The sequence below is a fragment of the Rhinopithecus roxellana genome, chromosome 7, assembly GCF_007565055.1.
Source record: "Rhinopithecus roxellana isolate Shanxi Qingling chromosome 7, ASM756505v1, whole genome shotgun sequence".
In the NCBI taxonomy this organism is placed as follows: domain Eukaryota; kingdom Metazoa; phylum Chordata; class Mammalia; order Primates; family Cercopithecidae; genus Rhinopithecus; species Rhinopithecus roxellana.
The window spans coordinates 82,363,370-82,388,356 of NC_044555.1; the positions used below are offsets into that span (position 1 = coordinate 82,363,370).

The 24,987-nt window shown below is 44.2% G+C and overlaps 1 protein-coding gene across 1 annotated transcript in view; it reads right to left on the reverse strand.

Annotated features, from left to right (window-relative positions):
• CTPS2 (CTP synthase 2) overlaps positions 1-24,987 on the reverse strand; it is a 134,365-nt gene that overhangs the window by 14,921 nt on the left and 94,457 nt on the right. Inside the window, exons 16-17 of the mRNA XM_030933646.1 lie at positions 14,770-14,866; positions 6,360-6,504 (exon numbers count right to left, since the gene is read on the reverse strand). Coding sequence (XP_030789506.1) covers positions 6,360-6,504; positions 14,770-14,866 — 242 coding nt within the window. The remainder of the gene's footprint in view (positions 1-6,359; positions 6,505-14,769; positions 14,867-24,987) is intronic.

Below are 24,987 nucleotides of genomic sequence, written 5' to 3' on the forward strand. Positions count from 1 at the left end.
AGACAGTAATTGCTGGATGGAGACATGGAATCCAAAGTTCCAAAACCAGAATAAAATGCTTCTCAAATGACTCAAGATTCTCGTTTTATGCTTAAAAATGTTTCCCAAAAAGCTGCATTTCTGCGAACTGCAAACTGAACCCCATCTAAGTTTTTGCTTTCTGATATACATCAAGCACTGTCCAAGGAAGAGAGTTTTACTCTGGTCTGACAAATAAAGACTGGATGTTGTGCCTAAACTTGGTGTGTAGTGATTGCTCCTAAGAGCCTTGCAGGCAGCCACAGAGACACACATGCCAAAAAACAGTCTATGAACTTTAGACTCTGATCCTTCTCTCGTTGCTTAAAAATGGAATGCTAGGCCTCAGGCCAGCACATTGGCTCATGCCTGTAATCTCACCACTTTGGGAGGCCAAGGGAGGCGGATTGCTTGCACCCAGGCGCTTGAGACCAGCCTGAGAAACAAAAAAACAAACAAAAAAAGGAATTCCAGAAAGAGATTAGATGCTCTGTTTCTAGATTTAAACAAACAAACAAAAAAACTTGCAATCACAAGCACCTTCATATATTCTCCTGAAATTTATTTCTTATAATTACATGAAGCAGTCTCATTCTTTTATATTATGTGTCAGCAAGACCATGCAAATTTGTGGTTGCCTTTTATACGTGAAACAAATTGTTTAGATACCAGAGGAGAGAGATCAGCAAAGAATTGCAATGATTTATTTAGTGGACCATTATTTCCCATTGGATTTATTTATTTTCAAAATGGTTCGTTAGTTAGACTCACGTAAAAAAAGAGTTAACAGCAGGCCTGAGGCTGCTGTCTTTCAAAGGGGCTGCTTGCAGGGTTAGTTCTTGGCTGGTGTCTGGGAACATGGCTTTCGGAATGTGTGCTCCATTACTAACTGATAAGGTAATTTTGCTGGGCTTAGGCTGTTTATACAAACAATGTGATCTATGGTGAACACCTGCTTTCCCTCTGGCAGTCTGGAATTTTGGTGGTTGCCAGGCAGAAAATGCCTATGCGACCAGCCCCCAAAATACCCCTAAACTCTGAGTCTCAAACTGGCTCATCTGGGCAGAAACATCACATAGGCATAGTTGCATTTTCACTGCTGGAAGGAAGGCGACCTCCATGTGACTTATCACAGGAGAGAGAGCATAGGAAACATGCAAATGAATTTCTCCAGACTCCACTTTCCCATTACTGATCTTGCTGTGCATGTCTACTTTGCCACCGTAATAAATATTAGCTATAAGCCTGGGTGCAGTGGCTCACGCCTGTAATCCCAGCACTTTGGGAGGCGGAGGCATGCGGATCACCAGAGGTCAGGAGTTCGAGCCCAGCTTGGCCAACATGATGAAACCTCATCTCTACTAAAAAATACAAAAATCAGCTGGGACGGCCGGGCGCGGTGGCTCAAGCCTGTAATCCCAGCACTTTGGGAGGCCGAGACAGGCGGATCACGAGGTCAGGAGATCGAGACCATCCTGGCTAACACTGTGAAACCCCGTCTCTACTAAAAAATACAAAAAACTAGCCGGGCGAGGTGGCGGGCGCCTGTAGTCCCAGCTACTCGGGAGGCTGAGGCAGGAGAATGGCGTGAACCCGGGAGGCGGAGCTTGCAGTGAGCTGAGATCCGGCCACTGCACTCCAGCCCCGGCGACAGAGTGAGACTCCATCTCAAAAAAAAAGAAAAAAATCAAAAAAAAAAAAAATCAGCTGGGCGTGGTGGCGGGCGCCTGTAATCCCAGCTATTCGGGAGGCTGAGGCATGAGAACTGCTTGAACCCGGGAGGTAGAGGCTGCAGTGAGCCAAGACCACACCATTGCACTCCAGCCTGGACAACAAAAGTGAAACTCCATCTCTAAATAAATAAATATTAGCTATGAGTACAGCTATATTCTGATTACGTTCAGCAAATCACCAAAGTGTGGGTAGTCTTGGGGGGACCCCCTAAACAAGACTCTTAGTTTGATTTTGCATGTATTTTTTAATAGCTCATAAAAACCTAAAAAATGCTGTCCTGAAGCTATTGTGCCCTTGAACTGACCACAAGCCTAAAACCAGGTGAAATTGGTCTTCCTAACTGCTGCCATTCTGTAGATAATGAAGTCGCTGAGAATTTAGCTCACTAGTTGTAAATCCCAAAATAATAGTCTTACTGCAACTTCCCAGGCCCTAAAAGATAAATGTTCTCCGCTAGGCAGAATGCAGAGGTTACAGCTCAGGTACGCTTAACTCGAAGCCAAGGATTTGTACACTCCATGCTTTAAAGACATTGGCCATACACGTGCCATACAGTTTAATATCATCAGCGCCAACTTCTGGGAAAGGAAGTCATTATTCTAGTGTTCGTATTCCTTGTCACATTTTTTAGGGTTGATTACAAGCGGTAATCTTGTTGGACAGAAATACAGCCCCAACTCAGCTCACATTAGAGCCTGGCATCAGAGGAGTCATTTGCTTTTCAAAGCTCACTAATCCCATGGAGCTGGGCAGAGAGGAGTGCAAGTGCAAGATTCCTCTGGAATCCTGGTGTCTATCACTGGATTAATTCATAGTCACCATCCTTAGTTGGAAAACTCTCTGAAATGTGTCAAGATTAGACTCCCCTGCTACCTGCATTTGTTACTTTAATGGGTAATAAACAACCCCTGGGTGCAAGGGAGCCAGGGCGATAAAGATAAATAAGATGCTGGCCGGCCTTAAGGAATGTACCAGTTTGTGGTTGATGTACATAGGAATTCCCTCAGTGTCATGGAAGCCTACTAGTCAGCTATAATTCCAATGTCAGCATCAGAGTTTGGTTAAGAGGTCTTTCCTTCTCTCTGAGACATACTGTATCTCACTCAGGAGTCACTAGCAATCAGTCAGTTTTCTCAGAAACTACTAGGAAGCTTTTTTTTTTTTTTTTTTTGAGACAGGGTCTTGCTCTGTCGCCCAAGCTGGAGTGCAGTTGTGCAATCTCAGCTCACTGCAACTTCTGCCTCCCAGGTTCAAGTGATCGTCCTGCCTCAGCCTCCCTAGTAGCTGGGACTACAGGCGTGTGCCACCATGTCTGGCTAATTTGTGTACATTTAGTAGAGACGGGGTTTCACCATGTTGGCCAGGCTGATCTCGAACTCCTGACCTCAGGTGATCTGCCCACCTCGGCCTCCCAAAGTCCTGGGATTACAGGCGTGAGCCACCACACCCTGCTGGAAGCTCTACCCAGAGACCACCACCCGCCATGCGGGAATTGGCAGGCCATACAACACACAGGTGGGCAGTCCACACGAGCCAGACGGGATTTGTATATTAGTTGGTATTTGCAAACAGCCAGATAGTTACAAGTGAATTATTTCTTCCAGCTATCTAATTTGTCCCACTATCACCTTCCTTTCGGTGTGAGAATCTAGAATAATGGGAATTGTAAAATGGCTGCAAAGGGTCACAGCCCACATCCGACATGGGACCACATTAGGATGTCCAATCAGTGGCATAAGCCGTGCAGTCTCAGAACATAGGAAGCTCTTCTTCGGAAGAAATCTCTCTTGCCGAACCATGGCACATGAGCCAGATAAAGTGGAGCTGCTCAGCTGAAGCAGGAAAGAGCCCGGAGCCCCCATGGCCTGCTTTCGCAGCAGCCCAGACTCCAGTTCCGAGGGCACAGTTTGAAAGTCAGTGCACTGAAAGGGGTGAACATTAATACAGTAAGATGCCCAAACTGCAAATTATGTGAAGCTGTTCCCATATGAACATGTGGTGAAAGGAAATGCTAGAGAGCTGTGAGCTTCTCCTAGCAGGTAATGACACAAATAAGTAGGGTTGTGTAACAAGCACACACATGCACACCACACACAGATCCTGCCAGCCCTCAACAGCAACACTGCAAGGGTTGTTTGCCAGAATGAGGGTTGGCAGTGGTAATCTTCTGAACAACATATATCTGGTTATTGTGGTAATAACCCCCATCAAAGTCTATGATATTCTGGATGGTTACTTCTGCTTTTAAAGTTATTAGGTAAAATATTCTTGGATGAGAAGAAATAAAAATAAACTCTCCCCAAACTAGTATTTAAATGTAATGAAATTTTGGTGGGGCACAGTGGCTCATGCCTATAATCCCAGCACTTTGGGAGGCCAAAGCAAGCAGATCACTTTAAGGTCAGGAGTTTGAGACCAGCCTGGCTAACATGGTGAAACGCTGTCTCTACTAAAAATACAAAAATTAGCCAGGCGTGGTGGCGCACACCTGTAGTCCCAGCTACTTGGGAGGCTGAGGCAGGAGAATCACTTGAACCTGGGAGGTGGAGGTTGCAGTGAGCTGAGATTGCACCATTGCACCCCAGCCTGAGCAACAGAGCAAGACCCTGTCCCTAAACAAGCAAACAAATAAATAAACAAACAAACAAATAAATAAATAAATAAAATTTCAACTAAATCCCTAAGGAATTTTTTATTCAAACTTGATTTTTAAAAATCATTGTACAGGCTGGGCACAGTGGCTCATACCTATAAGGCCAGCACTTTGGGAGGCCAAGGCAGGAGGATTGCTTGAGGTCAAGAATTCAAGACCAGCCTGGACAACATAGTGAGACCTTGTCTTTACAAAAATAATAAATTTAAAAAATTAGCCAGGCATGGTGGTGTGTGCCTGTAGTCCTAGCTATTTGGGAGACTGAGGCAGGAGGATTTCTTGAGCCTAGGAGTCTAAGGCTGCAGTGAGCTATGATTGTACCACTGCACTCCAGCCTGGGTGACACAGCCAGACCTTGTCTCTAAGAAAATAATAAATAAATAACAGTTTGCTTGGAGGAATAGCAAAATACATTAAAAATGTTAATAATGGTGGGAGTAGGATCGATAAGGTCTTGATTTATAATAATGCAATGAAAATGAAAAGGATGGTAAAGGTTCAGGTGTAAGAGACAGAATAATCAAAGGAACAAAACAGAAATCCCTGAAACAAAGTCAAATTACTCAACTCGTTGACAATTTGGCAGGGAAGTGGGGAGCCAAATCCCAACCTCACAGGTTTCACTGAAAATGAAATCCATATAGATTATAGATTTAAACTATGAAATTGAAACCATAAAAATGCTAGAGGAAAACACAGGGGTTATTATTTATATAACCTTTCCTTTTGGAAAGATTTTAGGCATGAGACTAAAGGCAGAAGCCACAGAAGTAAAATTATTTGACTACATACATTTTTAAAAAACATAAAAAGGACTAAACTCTTTATGTTTTTGTTTTTGTTTTTTTTTTTGAGACAGTCTCACTCTGTCGCCCAGGCTGGAGTGCAGTGGCGCGATTTCCACTCACTGCAAGCTCCGCCGTCTCCCGGTTCATGCCGTTCTCCTGCCTCAGCCTCCCGAGAAGCTGGGATTACAGGCGCCCGCCACCTCGCCCGGCTAATTTTTTTGTATTTTTAGTAGAGACGGGGTTTCACTGTGTTTGCCAGGATGGTCTCGATCTCCTGACCTAGTGATCCGCCCACCTCAGCCTCCCAAAGTGCTGGGATTACAGGCGTGAGCCACCACGCCTGGCCTAGTACTAAACTCTTTAGGGAGAACAAAAACTACCATTAACAATTTAGAAGGAAAGCAAAATCACTTTGAAAAATATTTGCAGCCTAACAAAGGATTAATGATCTTTATACATAAAGAGCTTACCAATCAGTAAGGAAAATAATGCAATATCAAAATGAACAAAAGATGTGAACAAGCTATTCATAAAACAAACAGCCAATAAACATATAAAAATTCATATATATTAATCAAAGAATCAACAAAAGAAAATCTTTTCACTTATCAAAATGAAAAAAATTTCTAAAATAATATACAGTGTCATCACGATTTGGAAAGCTGACACATTACTACTGTAGGTGTGATTAAACCATTTTCTTTCTTTTTTTTTTTTTTTTTTTTTGAGACGGAGTCTCGCTCTGTGGCCCAGGCTGGAGTGCAGTGGCCGGATCTCAGCTCACCGCGAGCTCCGCCTCCCGGGTTCACGCCATTCTCCTGCCTCAGCCTCCCGAGTAGCTGGGACTACAGGCGCCCACCACCTCGCCCAGCTAGTTTTTTGTATTTTTTAGTAGAGACGGGGTTTCACCGTGTTAGCCAGGATGGTCTCAATCTCCTGACCTCGTGATCCGCCCGTCTCGGCCTCCCAAAGTGCTGGGATTACAGGCTTGAGCCACCACGCCCGGCCATAAACCATTTTCATGAAGAGGAGAAAATTATGTTTAAGAGAAAAAAACTGATTCTTCACATTTAAAAATTCTATAATGGTATTAACTTTTGTAAGAAACCCTAAGATATTAATAACTACGCATCTTGGTTTATTGCTAAGAGCAGTAAACTGGTTACCTGGAAGACAGTTTGCAACCCTGTTGCAAGTAGGCATTCAGGTTCCCTGTTGCTGCAAGTAACAGCCCCAGGTACGGAGGAGAAGGCTTCATCGGCCTAGAAGAAAACTCAGGATGGAACTGGACACCAACAAAATAAGGATGATCTGAAATGACAACAATCATGATGGGATTAAAGCAGACAAGCAGGAGAACTGCTTTAAAGATCTTCTTATCTTTAATATGAAAGCTCATTAAATGGCAAGATGATTCTTTAACCTGTTATCATTATAGTCAGTTACTTTCACTATCCATCCATTCCTGCGTGGAATTTGAAATTGTAAAACACATCTTGGAAATTTTACGTGTGGAAGGTGTCAGAGTGAGCAAAGTCAAGCAAAAATTTTTGAACGGCAAGAAGAATTCCGCTTTCCTCAAATCTGCCTGCTTTTTGAAGGCACTTTGTAGATTTATGTTGGTTCGATTTCCCTTGGACTTTGGGCTAACCCTGGGTCTTTCTTTCTTTTAGGTGGCTTCAGGCCATTTCCTGCAAGGTCTTCTCCTTTCCCAGGGTAAGGGTCCCCTGAGATAAACCAGCACAATGTCGACCCACTGGGCTACCCTTGGGAACGCAATGAGGACAATTGCTTTTTCTAGTCACAGCTTTAAGTTGGGTATTACTCATAGCACCATAAAACTGAGCATTTTTTGAACAAAGTGATTCAGAGCAATGATCCATTCATTCAAATATCCTGTTCCTGGCTATGACTCAAGCTAAAGATAAATAAAATATAATAAGTTTAAGAGGGGGAAGTAAATATAACTTTAAAGCTTTCAATGAAGTGCTTTATCAAATGATCTAAAATATAGTATGGAATTCAAAATCACAAATTCCCATCACTTACCACGAAAGATCCAAAGCTACTACTACAGTAATAAGGAAATTATGATTGAATGCAAATGTCTACTTTCCTAAGGTAATCATTTAAAGCCCTGCTAGAATAGCTATTATTAAAAAGTCAATAAACGACAGATGCTGGCAAGACTGTGGAGAAAAGAAAACATACTGTTGGTGGGAATGTAAGTTATTTCAGCCACTGTGGAAAGCAGTTTGGAGATTTCTCAAAGTACTTAAACCAGAATTACCATTCAACTCAGCAATCCCATTACTGGGTATATACCCAAAGGAAAATAAATCATTCTACAAAAAAGACACATGCACTTACATGTTCATGGCAGCAGTATTCATGATAGCAAAGACATGGAGTCAACCAGATGCCCATCAATGGTGGATTGGATAAAGAAAATGTGGTACATATATACCGTGGAATAGTATGCAGCCATAAAAACGAAACCATGTCCTTTGCAGCAACATGGATGCAGCTGGGGGCCATTATTCTAAGTGAATTAACACAGAAACAGAAAACCAAACACTGCATGTTCTCACTTATAAATGGGAGCTAAACAATGGGTACTCATGGACATAAAGATGGGAACAATAGACACTGGGAACTACCAGAAGAGGGAAGGAGAGGGGAGTGCAAGAGTTGAAAAACTATCTGTTGGGTACTCTAGTCAGTAGTTGGGTGATGGGATCCATACCCCAAACTTTAGCATCACACGATATACCCATGTAACAAATCTGCACATGGGCCAGGCACAGTAACTCATGCCTATAATCCTAGCACTCTAGGAGGTCAAGGTGGGCAGACTGCTTGAGGCTAGGAGCTCGAGACCAGCTAGGGCAACATGGTGAAACCCTGTCTGTACAAAAAATACAAAAATTAGCTGGATGTGGTGGCGTGTACCTGCGGTTCCAGCTACTTGGGAGGCTGAGGTGGGAGGATCGCTTCAGCCCAGGAAGTGGAGTTGCCATGAGCCATGATAATGCCACTGCACTCCAGCCTGGGTGACAGGGTGAGACCCTATCTCAAAAAAAAAAAAAAAAAAAAAAAAAAAAAAAAAAAAAAAAAAAAAAAAAACTGCACATGTACTCCCTGCATCCAAAATGAAAGTTGAAATTATTATTATTATTATTTTTTTTTTTTTTTTTTTTTTTTTGAGACGGAGTCTTGCTCTGTCGCCCAGGCTGGAGTGCAGTGGCCGGATCTCAGCTCACTGCAACCTCCGCCTCCCGGGTTCACGCCATTCTCCCGCCTCAGCCTCCTGAGTAGCTGGGACCACAGGCGCCCGCCACCTCGCCCGGCTAATTTTTTGTATTTTTAGTAGAGACAGGGTTTTGCCGTGTTAGTCAGGATGGTCTCGATCTCCTGACCTCGTGATCCGCCCGTCTCGGCCTCCCAAAGTGCTGGGATTACAGGCTTGAGCCACCGCACCCGGCCGAAAGTTGAAATTATTTAAAAAAAAAAAAAAAAGCTCTGCTATAGAAAATGGTAGCCACTAGCCATATGTAGCTACTTAAATTCATTAAAATTAATTGAGCATTTGAAACATGTTCAAAGTTACATGTGGCTAGTGGCTAGCATATTGGATAGGGTAGACTAGTTCTATCATTGCAGTGAGTTCTATAGGACAGCTTTGATCCCAGAAAACTCCAGTGAGTTCTATAGGACAGCTCTGATTCCAGAAAAATCCAGTGTAGAAATCCTCTACATCTAAGAAGACACTTCCTTGAATTAGAGGAATATGCAGGTAAGAAAGCCTGATAAGGGGAATGCCACCTTCTCCCAGGAATGTATTCCCTCAAGAAACGCAGAGAAATCATCCACACTTAGAGAAGAAATTAAGCAATGTAGCTTTAAATTTAAGAGACAATAAATCTTACTGCATAACATCTAGGGACATCTTTGGAAAAAAAAGCAGACAGTAACTGTGCTTTTGTATCACTACAGACAGATGCTAAGCAATGTAATCATGTAATAGCCAGGGACAGAATATGTGAATGAATGGATCATTGCTCTGAATCACTTTATCCAAAAAATCCTCTATGCCAATATGAGGAGAAAGTAAAAAGCTTTTATTTTGATGATGTTCTATCAATTAGATACAATTATCTTTAAAATAATGCCGTTGATTGCTTTAAACCAAATTCTGACATTATATAATACTAATCCCAGGTTTTGTTGTTCTTCTCGGAACCCTTCAGGAACAGTGGAGATTCGTGGATATGTTTCCAAGGGTATCTAAGATCAACATCTTCTGGGGAATTTTCCTTAATAAGTGCTTGCAGTCAGCTTTTAAAAACTGCAAGGTTTTACAGCAGCTCTCATTTCCTTTTCAATCCATATGAAATTTGAAAGCCCCAATGGGAATCTAAATCCTTATGATGAAAGAACCTTCTAAGTATTTGATGACAATAATGAGAACCAGAAGAATTAAAAGTGAATAAGTACTTAAACAAAGTAAACAAATGGTAATTTGCTTAAGAAATTTACTGCCTTCTCACATGCTAGGAAGATTTAAGAGGCTTCAATACCAACAGGGATCCACACTTTAATTCTAAATGATGGGCATTTCCATCAGAAAGACTCCTGGAAATGCGTACTTACTATTCTAATTCAAAACTCTAGGCATGAATTGATCACCTTAGGTAGAATGTGAAAACAAGAGAAACAATAAAATCCCACAGCAGTGGTGGCAGAAGGAGGTAACCACCTGGGTTTGCTCTTGCCGCAAGGGGCTAGCTGGTATGGCCCTGGGCATGTCATTTAACCTCTTTGCACTCCGGTCTCCTCTGTAAAGTGGGAATAGCATCATCTGCTCTGTTAGTTATATAAGGTATGCAAAGTCCCTAGCAAGAGGTCTAGTGACAAGCATCCAGTAAGTGCACACTAAATGTCCATTGCTTTCCTTCTTTCAAGTCTAGGTAAAATGCTGCTCTGTTCAAAGGAGCCTTCTTAGACTTCAATTCTCCCCTCTGCTCAGGACTCTGGAAGTACTTGAACAGATCAGAGACAAAAAGGAAAAGAGACAGAGAAAAGGCATTTAAATGGAGAATAGTGACACGAGCTAAGATGGACAAAGAAGAGGGAGGTTAGAAGACGCAGAGGTAATCCAGTTTATCTGGAGCCTCAAGCATACAGGCTGGAAATGCAGGTTCTGAAATGTCACGGCACCGTTTTTACAGTATTCTGCACGCACTTAGTACTCAATATATGAGAGTGGTTTATCCACCAAATTAGTGTCACACACTGCAGAGTTCTGTTCTTGTTAGGCGGTGTTGGAGAAGGGATGGCTTGGAAGCAGGAAGGAGATTGAGCTGGAGTTGGCATGCACTGGGACTAGTGTTCTAGATACCGCAGTGCAATTGCAAACACCAGCTTTCTTTCCGGAGGCAGAATCTGCAGGACTTGACAACTCACTGCTAGTTGGGATCTGAAGGGGAAGAAGAGCTAATATGTGAAATTTCTAGCCTGACAGTCTAGGAGAATGGTTCTCCACCAAATGTGTCCCCCAGGGACTTACTTTTTTTTTTTTGAGATAGGGTGTTGCTCTGTCACCCAGGCTGTAGTGCAGTGGCATGATCATGGCTCACTGCAGCCTCAACTTCCCAGGCTCAATCTCCTACCTCAGCCTCCTGAGTAGCTGGGACCACAGGCACGAACCACCATGCCCAGCGAATTATTTAGTTTTTTGTAGAGATAGGATCTTGCTATGTTGCCCACGCTGGTCTCGAACTTCTGGCTTCAAGTGATCTTCCGACCTTCGCCTCCCAAAGCGTTGGGATTACAGGCGTGAGCCACTGCTCCTGGCTCTCCAGGATCATTTGATAATGTCTGGAAATATTCTGGGTTGTCACAACATGGGAGATAGTGGTGATACTGGCAGTGAGTAGAGGCTAGGAATGCTGCCAAACACTCTACAACAGGGGTGTCCACTCTTTTGGCTTCCCTGGGCCACATTGGAAGAAGAATTGTCTTGGGTCACACATAAAATACACTAACACTAATGATAGCTGATGAGCTTAAAAAAAAAAATGCAAAAAAATCTCATAATGTTTTAAGAAAGTTTACGAATTTGTTTTGGGCCACATTCAAAGCTGTCCTGGGCTGCAAGCAGCCCACGGACCGTGGGTTAAACAAGCTTGCTATACAGTGCACAGGACAGCCTCCACGACAAAGAATTATCCCACTCCAAATGTCAATCAACAGTGGCAAGGCTGAGAAACTCTGGACAAGGATATTGATGATATCTTAACAGAAGCAGGAGAATGAACTAATTGGGAGAGCATGTAAATTTAGTTTTAAATAAGTCGAGATGGAAGTGTCAAGAGAACATCCAAATACACAAACAGGTCAAGGAGGCACGTGAAAATGTTAAATTCGAGTTAGTTCAACGAAGTGTATATTTGTGAGTCTAGCCCAAGAGTTAGCAAATGCTTCTGTAAAGGGCCAATATTCTGTAAAAGGTAAATATTTCAGGCTTTGTGAGCCATAAGGTCTCTTTCTTAACTATTCATCTCTGCCACGGTAGTATAAAAAATAGCCATGGGCCAGGTGCAGTTGCTCATGCCTGTAATCTCAGCACTTTGGGAGGCTGAAGAGGGAAGAGGCCTTGAGCCGAGGTGAGACCAGCCTGAGCACCATGGCAAAACCCTGCCTCTACAAAAAATTTAAAAATTGGCTGCGTGCGGTGGCTCACGCCTGTAATTCTAGCACTTTGGGAGGCCGAGGCAGGCGGATCACAAGGTCGGGAGTTCAAGACCAGCCTGGCCAACATAGGGAAACCCCGTCTCTACTAAAAAAATACAAAGATTAGCTGGGCATGGTGGCACATGCCTGTAGTCCCAGCTACTCGGGAGGCTGAGGCAGAAGAATCACTTGAACCCAAGAGGTGGTGGTTACAGTGAGCCACGATCGCGCCACTGCACTCCAGCTTGGGCAACAGAGTGCGACTTCGTCTCAAAAAAATTAAAAAAGTAGCCAGGCAGGGTGACACATACCTGCAGTCCGAGCTACTTGGGAGACTGAGGTGGGAGGACTGCTTGCGCCCAAGAGGTCAAGGCTGCAGTGAGCCATGATCATGCCACTGCACTCCAGCCTGGGTGACAGAGCTAGATCCTGTCTCAAAAAAAAAAAAATTAAAAGCAACCATAGACAAGACATAAATGAATGAGTGTTGCTCTCGTTGAGGCTCAGAAAATGCTACCCTAAAGTAGTTTGAACTGAAGGTGACTGGGAAGACCTCCAAAGCAAGAAGGTCACTCTGATGTTTCCCCAGCCTTTCTGTGTGAAAGCTGGCTATAAAGAAATTATCTGACCTACCTTTCCTGAAAGTAGGTCATAAGATCCTCATTCCAGATGAGTCCTGCTCTAGACCTGGGGGAATGGGATGCTACACAGAAAGGCCAAGAAGAATCTGAGTGGACTCTATTACCATTAGAGTATGCCCTTTTGCCCAATCACATTGCTACATGGTTGTCCACTGTTCATCGAACCTAAGCATAAAAATGAAGTTTTCCCCAAGTCTTTGGGTCTCCATTCCTGAAGACTAAAGTGCCACATAAAACTTCGATTAAATAAATGTTATGCTTTTCTCTTGTCAACCTGTCTTGTTATAGGACTGTTGGTCATGACCCTTATGATGGGTAAGAAGATCACAGATAACACCTTTCTACCCCTAAACTGTGTTCCAATAAAACTTTATTTATGGACACAAATTTGAATGGCATATAATTTTCACGTGTCACAGACGGTATTTTTTAAAATTTTTTTAACCATTAAAAAATGTAAAAATCGGCCGGGCGCGGTGGCTCAAGCCTGTAATCCCAGCACTTTGGGAGGCCGAGACGGGTGGATCACAAGGTCAGGAGATCAAGACCATCCTGGCTAACCCAGTGAAACCCTGTCTCTACTAAAAAATACAAAAAACGGCCGGGCGCGGTGGCTCAAGCCTGTAATCCCAGCACTTTGGGAGGCCGAGACGGGCGGATCACGAGGTCAGGAGATCGAGACCATCCTGGCTAACACGGTGAAACCCCGTCTCTACTAAAAATACAAAAAACTAGCCGGGTGAGGTGGCGGGCGCCTGTAGTCCCAGCTACTCGGGAGGCTGAGGCAGGAGAATGGCGTAAACCCGGGAGGCGGAGCTTGCAGTGAGCTGAGATCTGGCCACTGCACTCCAGCCTGGGCGACAGAGCGAGACTCCGTCTCAACAAAAAAAAAAAAAAAAAAAAATACAAAAAACTAGCCGGGTGAGGTGGCAGGCACCTGTAGTCCCAGCTACTCAGGAGGCTGAGGCAGGAGAATGGCGTGAACCCGAAAGGCAGAGCTTGCAGTGAGCTGAGATCCAGCCACTGCACTCCAGTTTGGGCGACAGAGCGAGACTCCATCTCAAAAAAAAAAAAAAAAAAAAAAAAGTAAAAATCATTCTCAGCTCATAAGTTAGCTGTAAACAGCAGGCTAGATGTGGTACACAGGCAGTCGTTTGCCAACCCGTGGGCTAGAACATCAAGACAAAGAGCTGAGACCAGCTGTGATCATGAGCTTACCATGTCCTTTCAAAGCTGACTGAGAATAACACTGCCTTCTGTGTCATCGATAGTAAATGTACAGTTTGTGCCTATGTGCTCACGGGTGTTTCGGCCCGGTTACTAACAACGACTTCAGTGTCCTTCCTCAATTCTGATGCCTTTATTTCTGTTCTGTTTGCTCTTAAAAAGAACTCTGGGGACACTGATTAGTGTTCAGATGTTAAATGACTGACCCGTGCTTGACCACCCAGCACAGTGGAGAAAGGCGGGACAGGAGCCAGGTCCCTCATGCAGCAGACATCAACATCAGTCACCAACAATGAGGTGGTACTTGGCTATTCTTTCTCAAAAGAGGAGAGGAGGCAGGGTGCCACTCCACAGTGCCACTCTGCCTTTCCCAGAGCACCTAATCTAGAGGCTGGCACAAAGAAGTAGCCTCAGAAAGAGAGGAGTTGGTAAGGAAGCACGCTACTTGTAGAACTGGTAGACTTGGAATAATATGTCATTTTATGGTGGAGTCAGACTAATAGGCCCCAAAATGGTCAGGATTATAAGCAGTCTGTCTTTCTGAGACGAAGTCTCACTCTGTTGCCCAGGCTGGAGTGCAGTGATGCTATCTCGACTCACTGCAACCTCCACATCCTGGGTTCAAGTGACTCTCCTGCCTCAGCCTCCTGAGTAGCTGGGACTACAGGTGCCCGCCACCACGCCTGGCTAATTTTTGTATTTTTAGTAGAGATGGGGTTTCACCATGTTGGCCAGGTTGGTCTCAAACTCCTGACCTCAGGTGATTCGCCAACCTCAGCCTCCCAAAGTGCTGGGATTACAGACGTGAGCCACCATGCCCAGCCAGCAGTCTGTTTTTTCATGTACTTTGTAGTTACATATTTGTTTAAAAGGAGAAAAGAAAAGAAAGAATGCAAAAAAAAACCTGGGTCTCAAATTAGTCTGTGAAAGGCCAGTTATCAGGAAGCTTTTCAAAAATGAAGAGCCCACTTACTTGCCAGTTCAATGATTTCCATCCTGTCTCCATCAACATCCTGACCTACAAAACTTAAGTCATTCTGCTCAAATTGGTTGATCAGCTTAGGGTTTACCTGCAAAACAAGAAATTAAGTGTTTATGGGCCACAGTGCAATACCAGCTGCCATACCAGGTCCTTCATCAATTGGGTGGGTTTTCCATTTCAGTGATCCTCTAGTAGTTAATGTCTATATTCAATGTTCAAAGCCAATTTTAAACTCATGATGAACCTGAGATATAAAATGTAACCGCAACACCTAAATCTGGGAAGCCCACTTTCTATTACCGAAAGGTGAGATTCAAAAAGTAGGCCTGTGACCCAGATACTCTGACTTGGAACCTTGAGACTAGTTATTTATAGCCATTTCCATGTTTGGTTCTTCCCTAGAGTTATGTGTACTTACCTATCTCTCTCTGAATCACAAATTTGTTTGAGGATTAAAACTATCTTATTTCCCTTGTGACTAACCCCAATGGTTTATTTACACACAGTTACATAAAAGTTATAAAGAGAAGCTTGGAGCAAGTTTTCTACTAATATATCATAATAGATGGCAACTTGATGACCTGGCTTGTGGTCCTTTCTGGCCCCCATCTCACCTTAGCCCTTTCCCAAACTTAAGGACTCCTTTTCAGCCTCTCCTTCAGTGAAAGTGCTTCCCTGTCTAAAACTATGGTGGGGTCTCACCTATTCTTTGCAATCTTAACCTCCGAGCTTTTATTCTACATTTTAAAATTATACCAGTTCTCGTAATTTGTAATTATTTTTCCTTCCTTAACAGTTTTAAGACATAATTCACATACCATACAATTCACCCATTTAAAATACACAAATGATTTTTCATATATTCAAAGGTATGCAACCATTACCACAATCAACTGAAAAACAAACCCTGTACCCTTTAACCTCATCCCCCAACCCCCTCATCACCCTGACCTGATCCCCTGGCAATCACTAATCTATATCCCACATCTATAGATTTGCCTATTCTGGTCATTCTATATTAATAGAATCACGCAATATGTGAGCTTTTTTTTTTTTCCAGTTTTTCTCTAGGGTACATGTACACAATGTGCAGGTTTGTTACATACGTATACATGTGCCATGTCGGTGCACTGTACCCATTAAATCATTATTTACATTAGGTATGTCTCCTAATGCTATCCTTACCCCCTACCCCTACCCCACAACAGGCCCCAGTGTGTGATGTTCCCCTTCCTGTGTCCAAGTGTTCTCATTGTTCAATTCCCACCTATGAGCGAGAACATGCGGTGTTTGGTTTTCTATTCTTGCGATAGTTTGCTGAGAATGATGGTTTGCAGCTGCATCCATGTCCGAAAAAGGACATGAACTCATCCTTTTTTATGGCTGCATAGTATTCCACAGTGTATATGTGCCACATTTTCTTAATCTAGTCTGTCATTGATGGACATTTGGGTTGATTCCAAGTCTTTGCTATTGTGAATAGTGCCACAGTAAACATACGTGTGCATGTGTCTCTATAGCAGCATGATTTATAATCCTTTGGGTATATACCCAGTAATGGGATGGCTGGGTCATATGGTATTTCTAGTTCTAGATCCTTGAGGAATCGCCACATTGTCTTCCACAATGGTTAAACTAGTTTACAGTCCCACCAACAGTGCAAAAGTGTTCCTATTTCTCCACATCCTCTTTAGCACCTGTTGTTTCCTGACTTTTTAATGATCGCCATTCTAGCTGGTATGAGATGGTATCTCACTGTGGTTTTGATTTGCATTTCTCTGATGACCAGTGATGATGAGCATTTTTTCATGTGTCTGTTGGCTGCATAAATGTCTTCTTTTGAGAAGTGTCTGTTCATATCCTTTGCCCACTTTTTGATGGGGTTGTTTTTTTCTTGTAAATTTGTTTGAGTTCTTTGTAGGTTCTGGATATTAGCCCTTTGTCAGATGAGTAGATTGCAAAAATTTTCTCCCATTCTGTAGGTTGCCTGTTCACTCTGATGGGAGTTTCTTTTGCTGTGCAGAAGCTCTTTAGTTTAATTAGATCCCATTTGTCAATTTTGGCTTTTGTTGCCATTGCTTTTGGTGTTTTAGACATGAAGTCCTTGCCCATGCCTATGTCCTGAATGGTATTGCCTAGGTTTTCTTCTAGGGTTTTTATGGTTTTAGGTCTAACATTTAAGTCTCTAATCCATCTTAAATTAATTTTCGTATAAGGAGTAAGGAAGGGATCCAGCATCAGCTTTCTACTTACGGCTAGCCAGTTTTCCTAGCACCATTTATTAAATAGGGAATCCTTTCCCCATTTCTTGTTTTTGTCAGGTTTGTCAAAGATCAGATGGCTGTAGATGTGTGGTATTATTTCTGAAGGCTCTGTCCTGTTCCATTGGTCTATATCTCTGTTTTGGTACCAGTACCATGCTGTTTTGGTTACTGTAACCATACTGTAGTATAGTTTCAAGTCAGGTAGCGTGATGCCTCCAGCTTTGTCCTTTTGACTTAGGATTGTCTTGGCAATGCGGGCTCTTTTTTGGTTCCATATGAACTTTAAAGTAGTTTTTTCCAATTTTGTGAAGAAAGTCATTGGTAGCTTAGTGGGGATGGTAATGAATCTATAAATTACCTTGGGCAGTATGGCCATTTTCACATATGTAGGCTTTTGTGTCTGGCTTCTTTCACTCAGCATGATGTTTTCAAGGTTTATCTATGTTGTAGCATAAATCAGTACTTGATTTCCTTCTATGGCTGAATAATACTCCATTGAATGAATACACCACATTTTGCTTATCTATTCACCAGTTGGTAGACATTTGAGTTGTTTCTGCCTTTTGGCTATTATGAATATTGCTGCTATGATCATTCAGATACAGGTTTTTGTGTGGACATACATTTTCATTTCTCTTGGGTATATATCTAGGAGTGGAACTGCTGGGTCATATGGTAATTCTTATATCTAACCTTTTGAGAAACTTCCAGATGGTTTTCCAAAGGGGCTGAAATATATTCCATTCCAAGCAGCAATGCATGAAGGTTCCAGTTACCCCACATCCTCTCCACTACTTGTTATTATTATCTGTGTTTGATTATAGTCAGCTTAGTGAGTGTGAAGTCGTGTCTTTTTGTGGTTTCAATAAGCATTTCCCTGATCACTAATAATTGTTGGGTATCTTTTCATGTGCTTATTGGTCATTTGTATATTTTCTTTGAAGAAATATCTATTCATATCATTTGCAACTATTCATTATTGAGTTGTACGAGCTCTTCATATATTTTAGATACAAGTCCCTTATCCAATACATGATTTAATCTGTAATTACTATGTTATCTATTTTTTTTCCTCTCCAATAGAATATAAGCTCCCTAACAAGAGGGAGACCATGTCTGTCTTTCCCCTTTCTATCTCCAATGCATACCAGATGCAAAATAGGTGTGAATGAATGAATGGCTATGCTACTGTGTACATAGCAGTTCTTGCACCTTCTCATTGCCACTTAGGCAAAGCAGCTCAATAATTTTTATCCCACCAGTTGGGCCCATTCCCAATGGAAATAAGATAAAAAATGTCCTACACATTCCAAATTATGTTCCTTGGTCATAGTGACACTGTTCATTGCCTAATCAGCATTGATTCCCACAAGTCCTCCTTCAAAACAGAGCCCTAGGCTTGTCCTGGTATCCACTCCACCCCTATATGAACCAGGAAACTCCATCTGTCCCATTCCAGAAACTGGTTCTAACTGGTCTAAGCCAAACATAATAAACCCAGCCCTCTTGGAAGATGAATATTGCAAGAACCCAGGTTTAAGCCACTGATGTTCAGCATTGCCCTGAAAATGGCTACTAGTTCACAGGTGGGCAGGTAATCTAAGTTGATTTCCCTGTCTGGAGAGATGCCTGTTGTCCCAGATGCTGCTGGCAGCCACCTGGGAACCATGAGGGAGACCAGCTAAAGGATGAAGCAGACACACAGACAAGGGTAGGGCTGAGATAACCACAGAGACAACAGGAGCCATGGTTGTACCATGCCTGGAGCCTGCCCAGCCTCTGGACTACCTGGTGGCTGAGATAACAAATTTCCTTAATGTTTAGGCTGGTTTGAGTGATAACGAGCAGGGATTCTGTTCTTCACAGTCAAATGCATCATAATTGACACACTCATTAATCCTGGCATAGACGATCTACATTTCTAGAAACCTGTTTCTCATGTGACAACCTCAACAATTAACTCATTTTAGTCATGTGACGCTAAGCCTCAAGCATAATGTAAATTTCGAAAGAGGTTCTCCAACCAATCACCCCGATAGCCAGGTATGCACCCCCATCCCAAAAGGCACTTGGTTCCTTCTCAGAAAATTCAAGTCCTCTTTTCCACAAACCTGGCAAAATAAAGGGTGGGGGCTAAGGATAAGAAATGATGGCCTTATCGGCCGGGCGCGGTGGCTCAAGCCTGTAAGGCTGAGGTAGGAGAATAGCGTGGACCCGGGAGGCGGAGCTTGCAGTGAGCTGAGATCCGGCCACTGCACTCCAGCCTGGGCGACAGAGCGAGACTCCATCTCAAAAAAAAAAAAAAAAAAAAAAAAAATGATGGCCTTATCATGATTTAGAAGATGGCGGTTAGAGTAACAAAGGGCATTGATAGGCCCCGTGTACAGGTACATAAAGATTTTGCCGACGGCCGGGCGCGGTAGCTCAAGCCTGTAATCCCAGCACTTTGGGAGGCCGAGGCGGGCGGATCACGAGGTCAGGAGATCGAGACCATCCTGGCTAACACGGTGAAACCCCGTCTCTACTAAAAAAATACAAAAAACTAGCCGGGCGAGGTGGCGGGCGCCTGTAGTCCCAGCTACTCGGGAGGCTGAGGCAGGAGAATGGCGGGAACCCGGGAGGCGGAGCTTGCAGTGAGCTGAGATCCGGCCACTGCACTGCAGCCTGGGCGACAGAGCAAGACTCCGCCTCAAAAAAAAAAAAAAAGAAAAGAAGAAAATCTAGATGACTATGTGGAGTCTATTAGTTCGTTTTTAGTCCTCTGATAGATAGCGATCCAAGCACCTTCCTCCACAAAGTGTCATGGATGTGCTTATAAAGCTGCTTACTCTAATATTAATCTCACTCTTGTATCTTTACAGGGAAACTTTATGGTGATGTTCCTTTTATAGAAGAAAGACACAGACATCGGTTCGAGGTGCGGCTTTCATGCTGAATTACTGGGGAATATGGATGCTTAGTGTGAGGAACCCAGTGATTACAAGCTGAGCCTCTGGAAAAGGTGTCCAGCCTGGTGGTATTCACAGGGCTCAGAGAAGGCCAAATTTCCCACAGTCTCCCACTTCCAGAGGAGGTGGGCGGTGAGGGGCGGGGAGGGGGTGGGGGGTGGAGACTCTCATCTTTTTGGCTTTCCAAAGGCAAAATCTTTTTTTTTTTTTTTTTTTTTTGGGAAGGAGTCTCGCTCTGTCACCCAGGCTGGAGTGCAGTGGCCAGATCTCAGCTCACTGCAAACTCCGCCTCCCGGGTTTACGCCATTCTCCTGCCTCAGCCTCCCGAGTAGCTGGGACTACAGGCGCCCGCCACCTCGCCCGGCTAGTTTTTTGTATTTTTAGTAGAGATGGGGTTTCACTGTGTTCGCCAGGATGGTCTCGATCTCCTGACCTTGTGATCCGCCCGTCTCGGCCTCCCAAAGTGCTGGGATTACAGGCTTGAGCCACCGCGCCCGGCCGATTTTCTTCTTTTCAAGTAGAAGATGGCGATCGCTTCTTTGAAACCCTGAAGCAATTATCAAATAAGCCATCACCATTGCATAAAAGGAAGCCAGATGCTACACAAGTCCACCACGGAATCCAGCAGATCTGCCCTCCTTACATACACCTGCCTGTGGGACCAAGAGATGGTTATGTCTGCACTATCGCTTCAGTGCAGATTTGTAATGAGGCTCATTTACAAAGGAAGAAAACAAAACTGGGGACAGGGAAGGGACTTGCCCAAAGCCCTGCACTGCTGGGCAGCAGAGCCTGTTCTTGAGCCTAGGCTTCCTCACACCTGGCCCAATGCTTTCTCCACTCCACCAGCCCCCTCCAGTTTTCACACGGTACTGGCCACATTCAAAATGTACCCCAGCTTAAAAATGTACCTATCCTATGATCCTACAATTGGACTTCTCAAAATTTATCCCAGAAAATAGAAATGAGGACAAAGACTTAACCACAAAGATGTGCACTGCTGAATTATTTAATAGCAAACAATTGGAAGCAAGCTGAGCATCAAGAACAGAAGAACTGGTGGATTAAATGATAGTACATCTATGCCAACAGCTCTTAACCAGGGGTGTGTGGCTGAGAATCATCTGGGGAGCTGCCTAAATATGCCTACGTAGCTCAGGCAGTGCAGCTAAGTGCAGCACCCTGGGCATGACCAGTGTGGCGACGGGCACAGCGATCAGCGAGCTGCTAGTGACTTCATTGTCAGGTGAATAGGAGTCAGATCCATCATCAAAACCTCTCAAGAATGCCCCCATTGGGAACATCACACACCAGGGCTCGTCGGGGGTGGGGGACTGGGGGAGGGATAGCATTAGGAGAAATACCTAATGTAAATGATGAGTTGATGGGTGCAGCAAACAAACATGGCACATGTATACCTATGTAACAAACCTGCACAGTGTGCACATGTACCCTAGAACTTAAAGTATAATAATAATAATAATAATAATAATAATAATAATAATAATAATAAAATGAATGCCCCCATTGGAGCATGTGGAGAAGCAGGATGGCCCAGGGACCAAGTGGGTTCCAGCACTGGAGCAGTCTGAGCAGGTCAGAGACTCTTCCTACAGCACCAGCCCTCAAAACGCAGACCCCAGGTACACAGCCAAGGGTTAAGAAGATAACAGTGCTGGATGTCATGTTCAAACTCCAACAGAATCAGGAGCCATGCTCAGTTCAACAGGCAGGGAATTATCAGACTCTCAAAGACATCATGAGGCTGGAACAGGATGTTTCAACCAAGAAAAACCAAAGAAATGCTTTCTTTGTGTCTTGTTTGAGCTTTTGACTTGGATCAAGCAAACACAAACGCGTTGTATTCTCATACAACTTTGCACGATCAATGATCGCAGCTGAACTTGTATTTGCAATTCTGTCCATATAGACTGAGCTCCCTGGTGATGATATGAATGATAGTGAATATTTAAGGTATGTATTTTAGAAAAAAGAGGATAGTGGGGGCAGGGAGTTCCTCTGAGAGAATGCCAACATACCACTGACAGGGGTCATTCAGGACAGCCTAAACTAAAACAATTGCTTCATAAAAATTAAAAGAAAAATGGGAAATAAAGCACAATAACATACAGTTAGAAAACACAGAAGCATCAGGAAGGCCAGGCGCGGTGGTTCACACCTGTAATCCCAGCAGTTTGGGAGGCCGAGAGGGGGCGGATCACTTAAGGTCAGGAGTTCAAGACCAGCCTGGCCAACGTGGTGAAACCCCATCTCTACTAAAAATACAAAAATTAGCCCAGCGTGGTGGTGCACACCTGTAATCCCAGCTACTCAGGAGGCTGGGGCACAGGAATCACTTGAACCTGGAAGGTGGAGATTGCAGTAAGCCAAGATGTCACCACTGTAGTCCAACCTGCCAACCTGGGTGACAGAGTGAGATGCTGTCAGAAAGGAAGGAAGGAAGGAATGGAAGGAAGGAAGGAAGGAAGGAAGGAAGGAAGGAAGGAAGGAAGGAAGGAAGGAAGAGTGGCCCGGGCACCCCAGTACCATTGATTCTGATTTGATTACACACCACGTTCTTTTTGTTTTGTTTTTTTTTTTTTTTTTGAGACGGAGTCTTGCTCTGTCGCCCTGGCTGGAGCGCAGTGGCCGGATCTCAGCTCACTGCAAGCTCCGCCTCCCGGGTTGACGCCATTCTCCTGCCTCAGCCTCCCGAGTAGCTGGGACTACAGGCGCCCGCCACCTCGCCCAGCTAGTATTTTGTATTTTTAGTAGAGACGGGGTTTCACCGTGTTAGCCAGGATGGTCTCGATCTCCTGACCTCGTGATCCGCCCGTCTCGGCCTCCCAAAGTGCTGGGATTACAGGCTTGAGCCACCGCGCCCAGCCCACACCACGTTCTTAAGAGCAGTCCTCTGTCACAGGTGCCATGCAATGATCCTAGGAATGGGGGAAAATCTCAACAACAAAGTGATTCAGTCTTCCTTTCTGTCCTAGTCTTTTTAGAAACAAAATAAAATGTTCACTTAAGAAGTAAATGTCGGGCCGGGCGCGGTGGCTCAAGCCTGTAATCCCAGCACTTTGGGAGGCCGAGGCGGGCGGATCACGAGGTCAGGAGATCGAGACCATCCTGGCTAACACGGTGAAACCCCGTCTCTACTAAAAAATACAAAAAACTAGCCGGGCGAGATGGCGGGCGCCTGTAGTCCCAGCTACTCGGAGGCTGAGGCAGGAGAATGGCCTAAACCCGGGAGGCGGAGCTTGCAGTGAGCTGAGAACCGGCCACTGCACTCCAGCCCCGGGGACAGAGCAAGACTCCGTCTCAAAAAAAAAAAAAAAAAAAAAAAAAAAAAAAAAAAAAAAAAAAAAAAAAAAAGAAGTAAATGTCAGCAAAGCTTTAGAGAAAGAAAACCAACAGAAGTCTTAGGGCCTATAACGCACTCCCAGTGCAGGCAGAAAGACACCAAAAATGTGGATAAAAGGATTATCAGAAACAAAAACCACCTTTCTCTAATTTGCTACTGGGTAGATACTGCCTCATACAGAATATATTTTTACCCCTTTAATGGTCCTGCCCATGCCTACCCTCATGTGAGTCATCCTAGCAACTGAACCTAATTTTTTCCTTTCTCCTTTTGAGAGCCAAAATATCCCCCCAAAAAAGCTACACAAGTTAAAAGGTGTAAGCAACCCAAATGTTCACTGAGGGATGAATGGATAAACAAAATGTGCATATCCAGTCACACAATGGAATATTATTCTGCATTCAAAAGGAAGAAAATCCTGTCCCATGCTACGATATGGATGAACCTTGAGGACAATATGTTAAGTGAAATAAGCCACTCATCAAAGGACAAATACCATATGATTCCACTTATAGGAGGTACCGATAAAACAGCAGAGTTCCCTGACCCCCCTCGCAGGATGCACGACAGGGGTGTGGCTCATCTGTTCAGCCACTGTGTGCACTCAAACCCCTTATGGGAAGGGGAGCACACAGACGGGCAGGTGCAGGATCCAGGGTGAACACTTTTGGGCTCTGGCCGCACAGTAGCGTCTAGGAGTAGGTGCCTGTGACTACGGAAACTCCAGTGGGCTTGCTACAGTGCTCTTTTAGCTCTGCCATCCACAGACGGCTTAAGTGTTAACCAGCTCAGTGCCTTCTTGGTGCCTGGGTTCTTGTCTGGCATTCAGAAAGAATCAGGTCACGCATGGGCTTGAAGGATGATGAATGCGGGGATTTTATTGAGTGGTAGAGGTGGCTGTCAGCGGGATGGATGGGGAGGAGGAAACGAGATGGAGTGGGAAGATGATCTTCCCCTGGAGTTTGGCTGTCCAGCGGCCGATCTCCTCTCCAATGGTCCCCAGCCGAACTCCTCTCCATTTTCAGATGCTCCTTCTCTTCTCTCCTTCTCTGCCACACCGCTCTTCTGCTCAGGGAGTCTGGGGTTTGGGGTTTATATAGTACAGGATAGGGGGCATGGCAGGCCAAAAGGCAACATTTGGGTTTGAAAACAGGAATGCTTGTTCTTATTTAGGGCCACAGGCTTCCAGGCTTGAGGGTGGGGCCTTTGCCAGAGAATCGCCCTCTTTTACCCAGTATTTCCCTGTCTCCTGTCCGTATCATCTAGAGTAGTCAAACCCAAAGAGACAGAAAACAGAGGCCAGGCATGGTGGCTAATGCCTGTAATCCCAGGGCTTTGGGAGGCCAAGGTGGGCAGATCACTTGAGGTCAGGAGTTCGAGACCAGGCTGGCCAACATGGTGAAACCCCATCTCTACTAAATATACAAAAATTAGCTGGGGGTGGTGGTGGACGCCTGTAATCCCAGCTATTCAGGAGGCTGAGGCAGGAGAATCGCTTGAACCTGGAGGCAGAGGTTGCACTGAGCCAAGATTGTGCCACTGCACTCCAGCCTGGGCAACAAAGCGAGACTCTGTCTCAAAAAAAAAAGAAAATAAAGAAAGAAAATAGAATGGTGGTTGCCCAGGGGTCGGA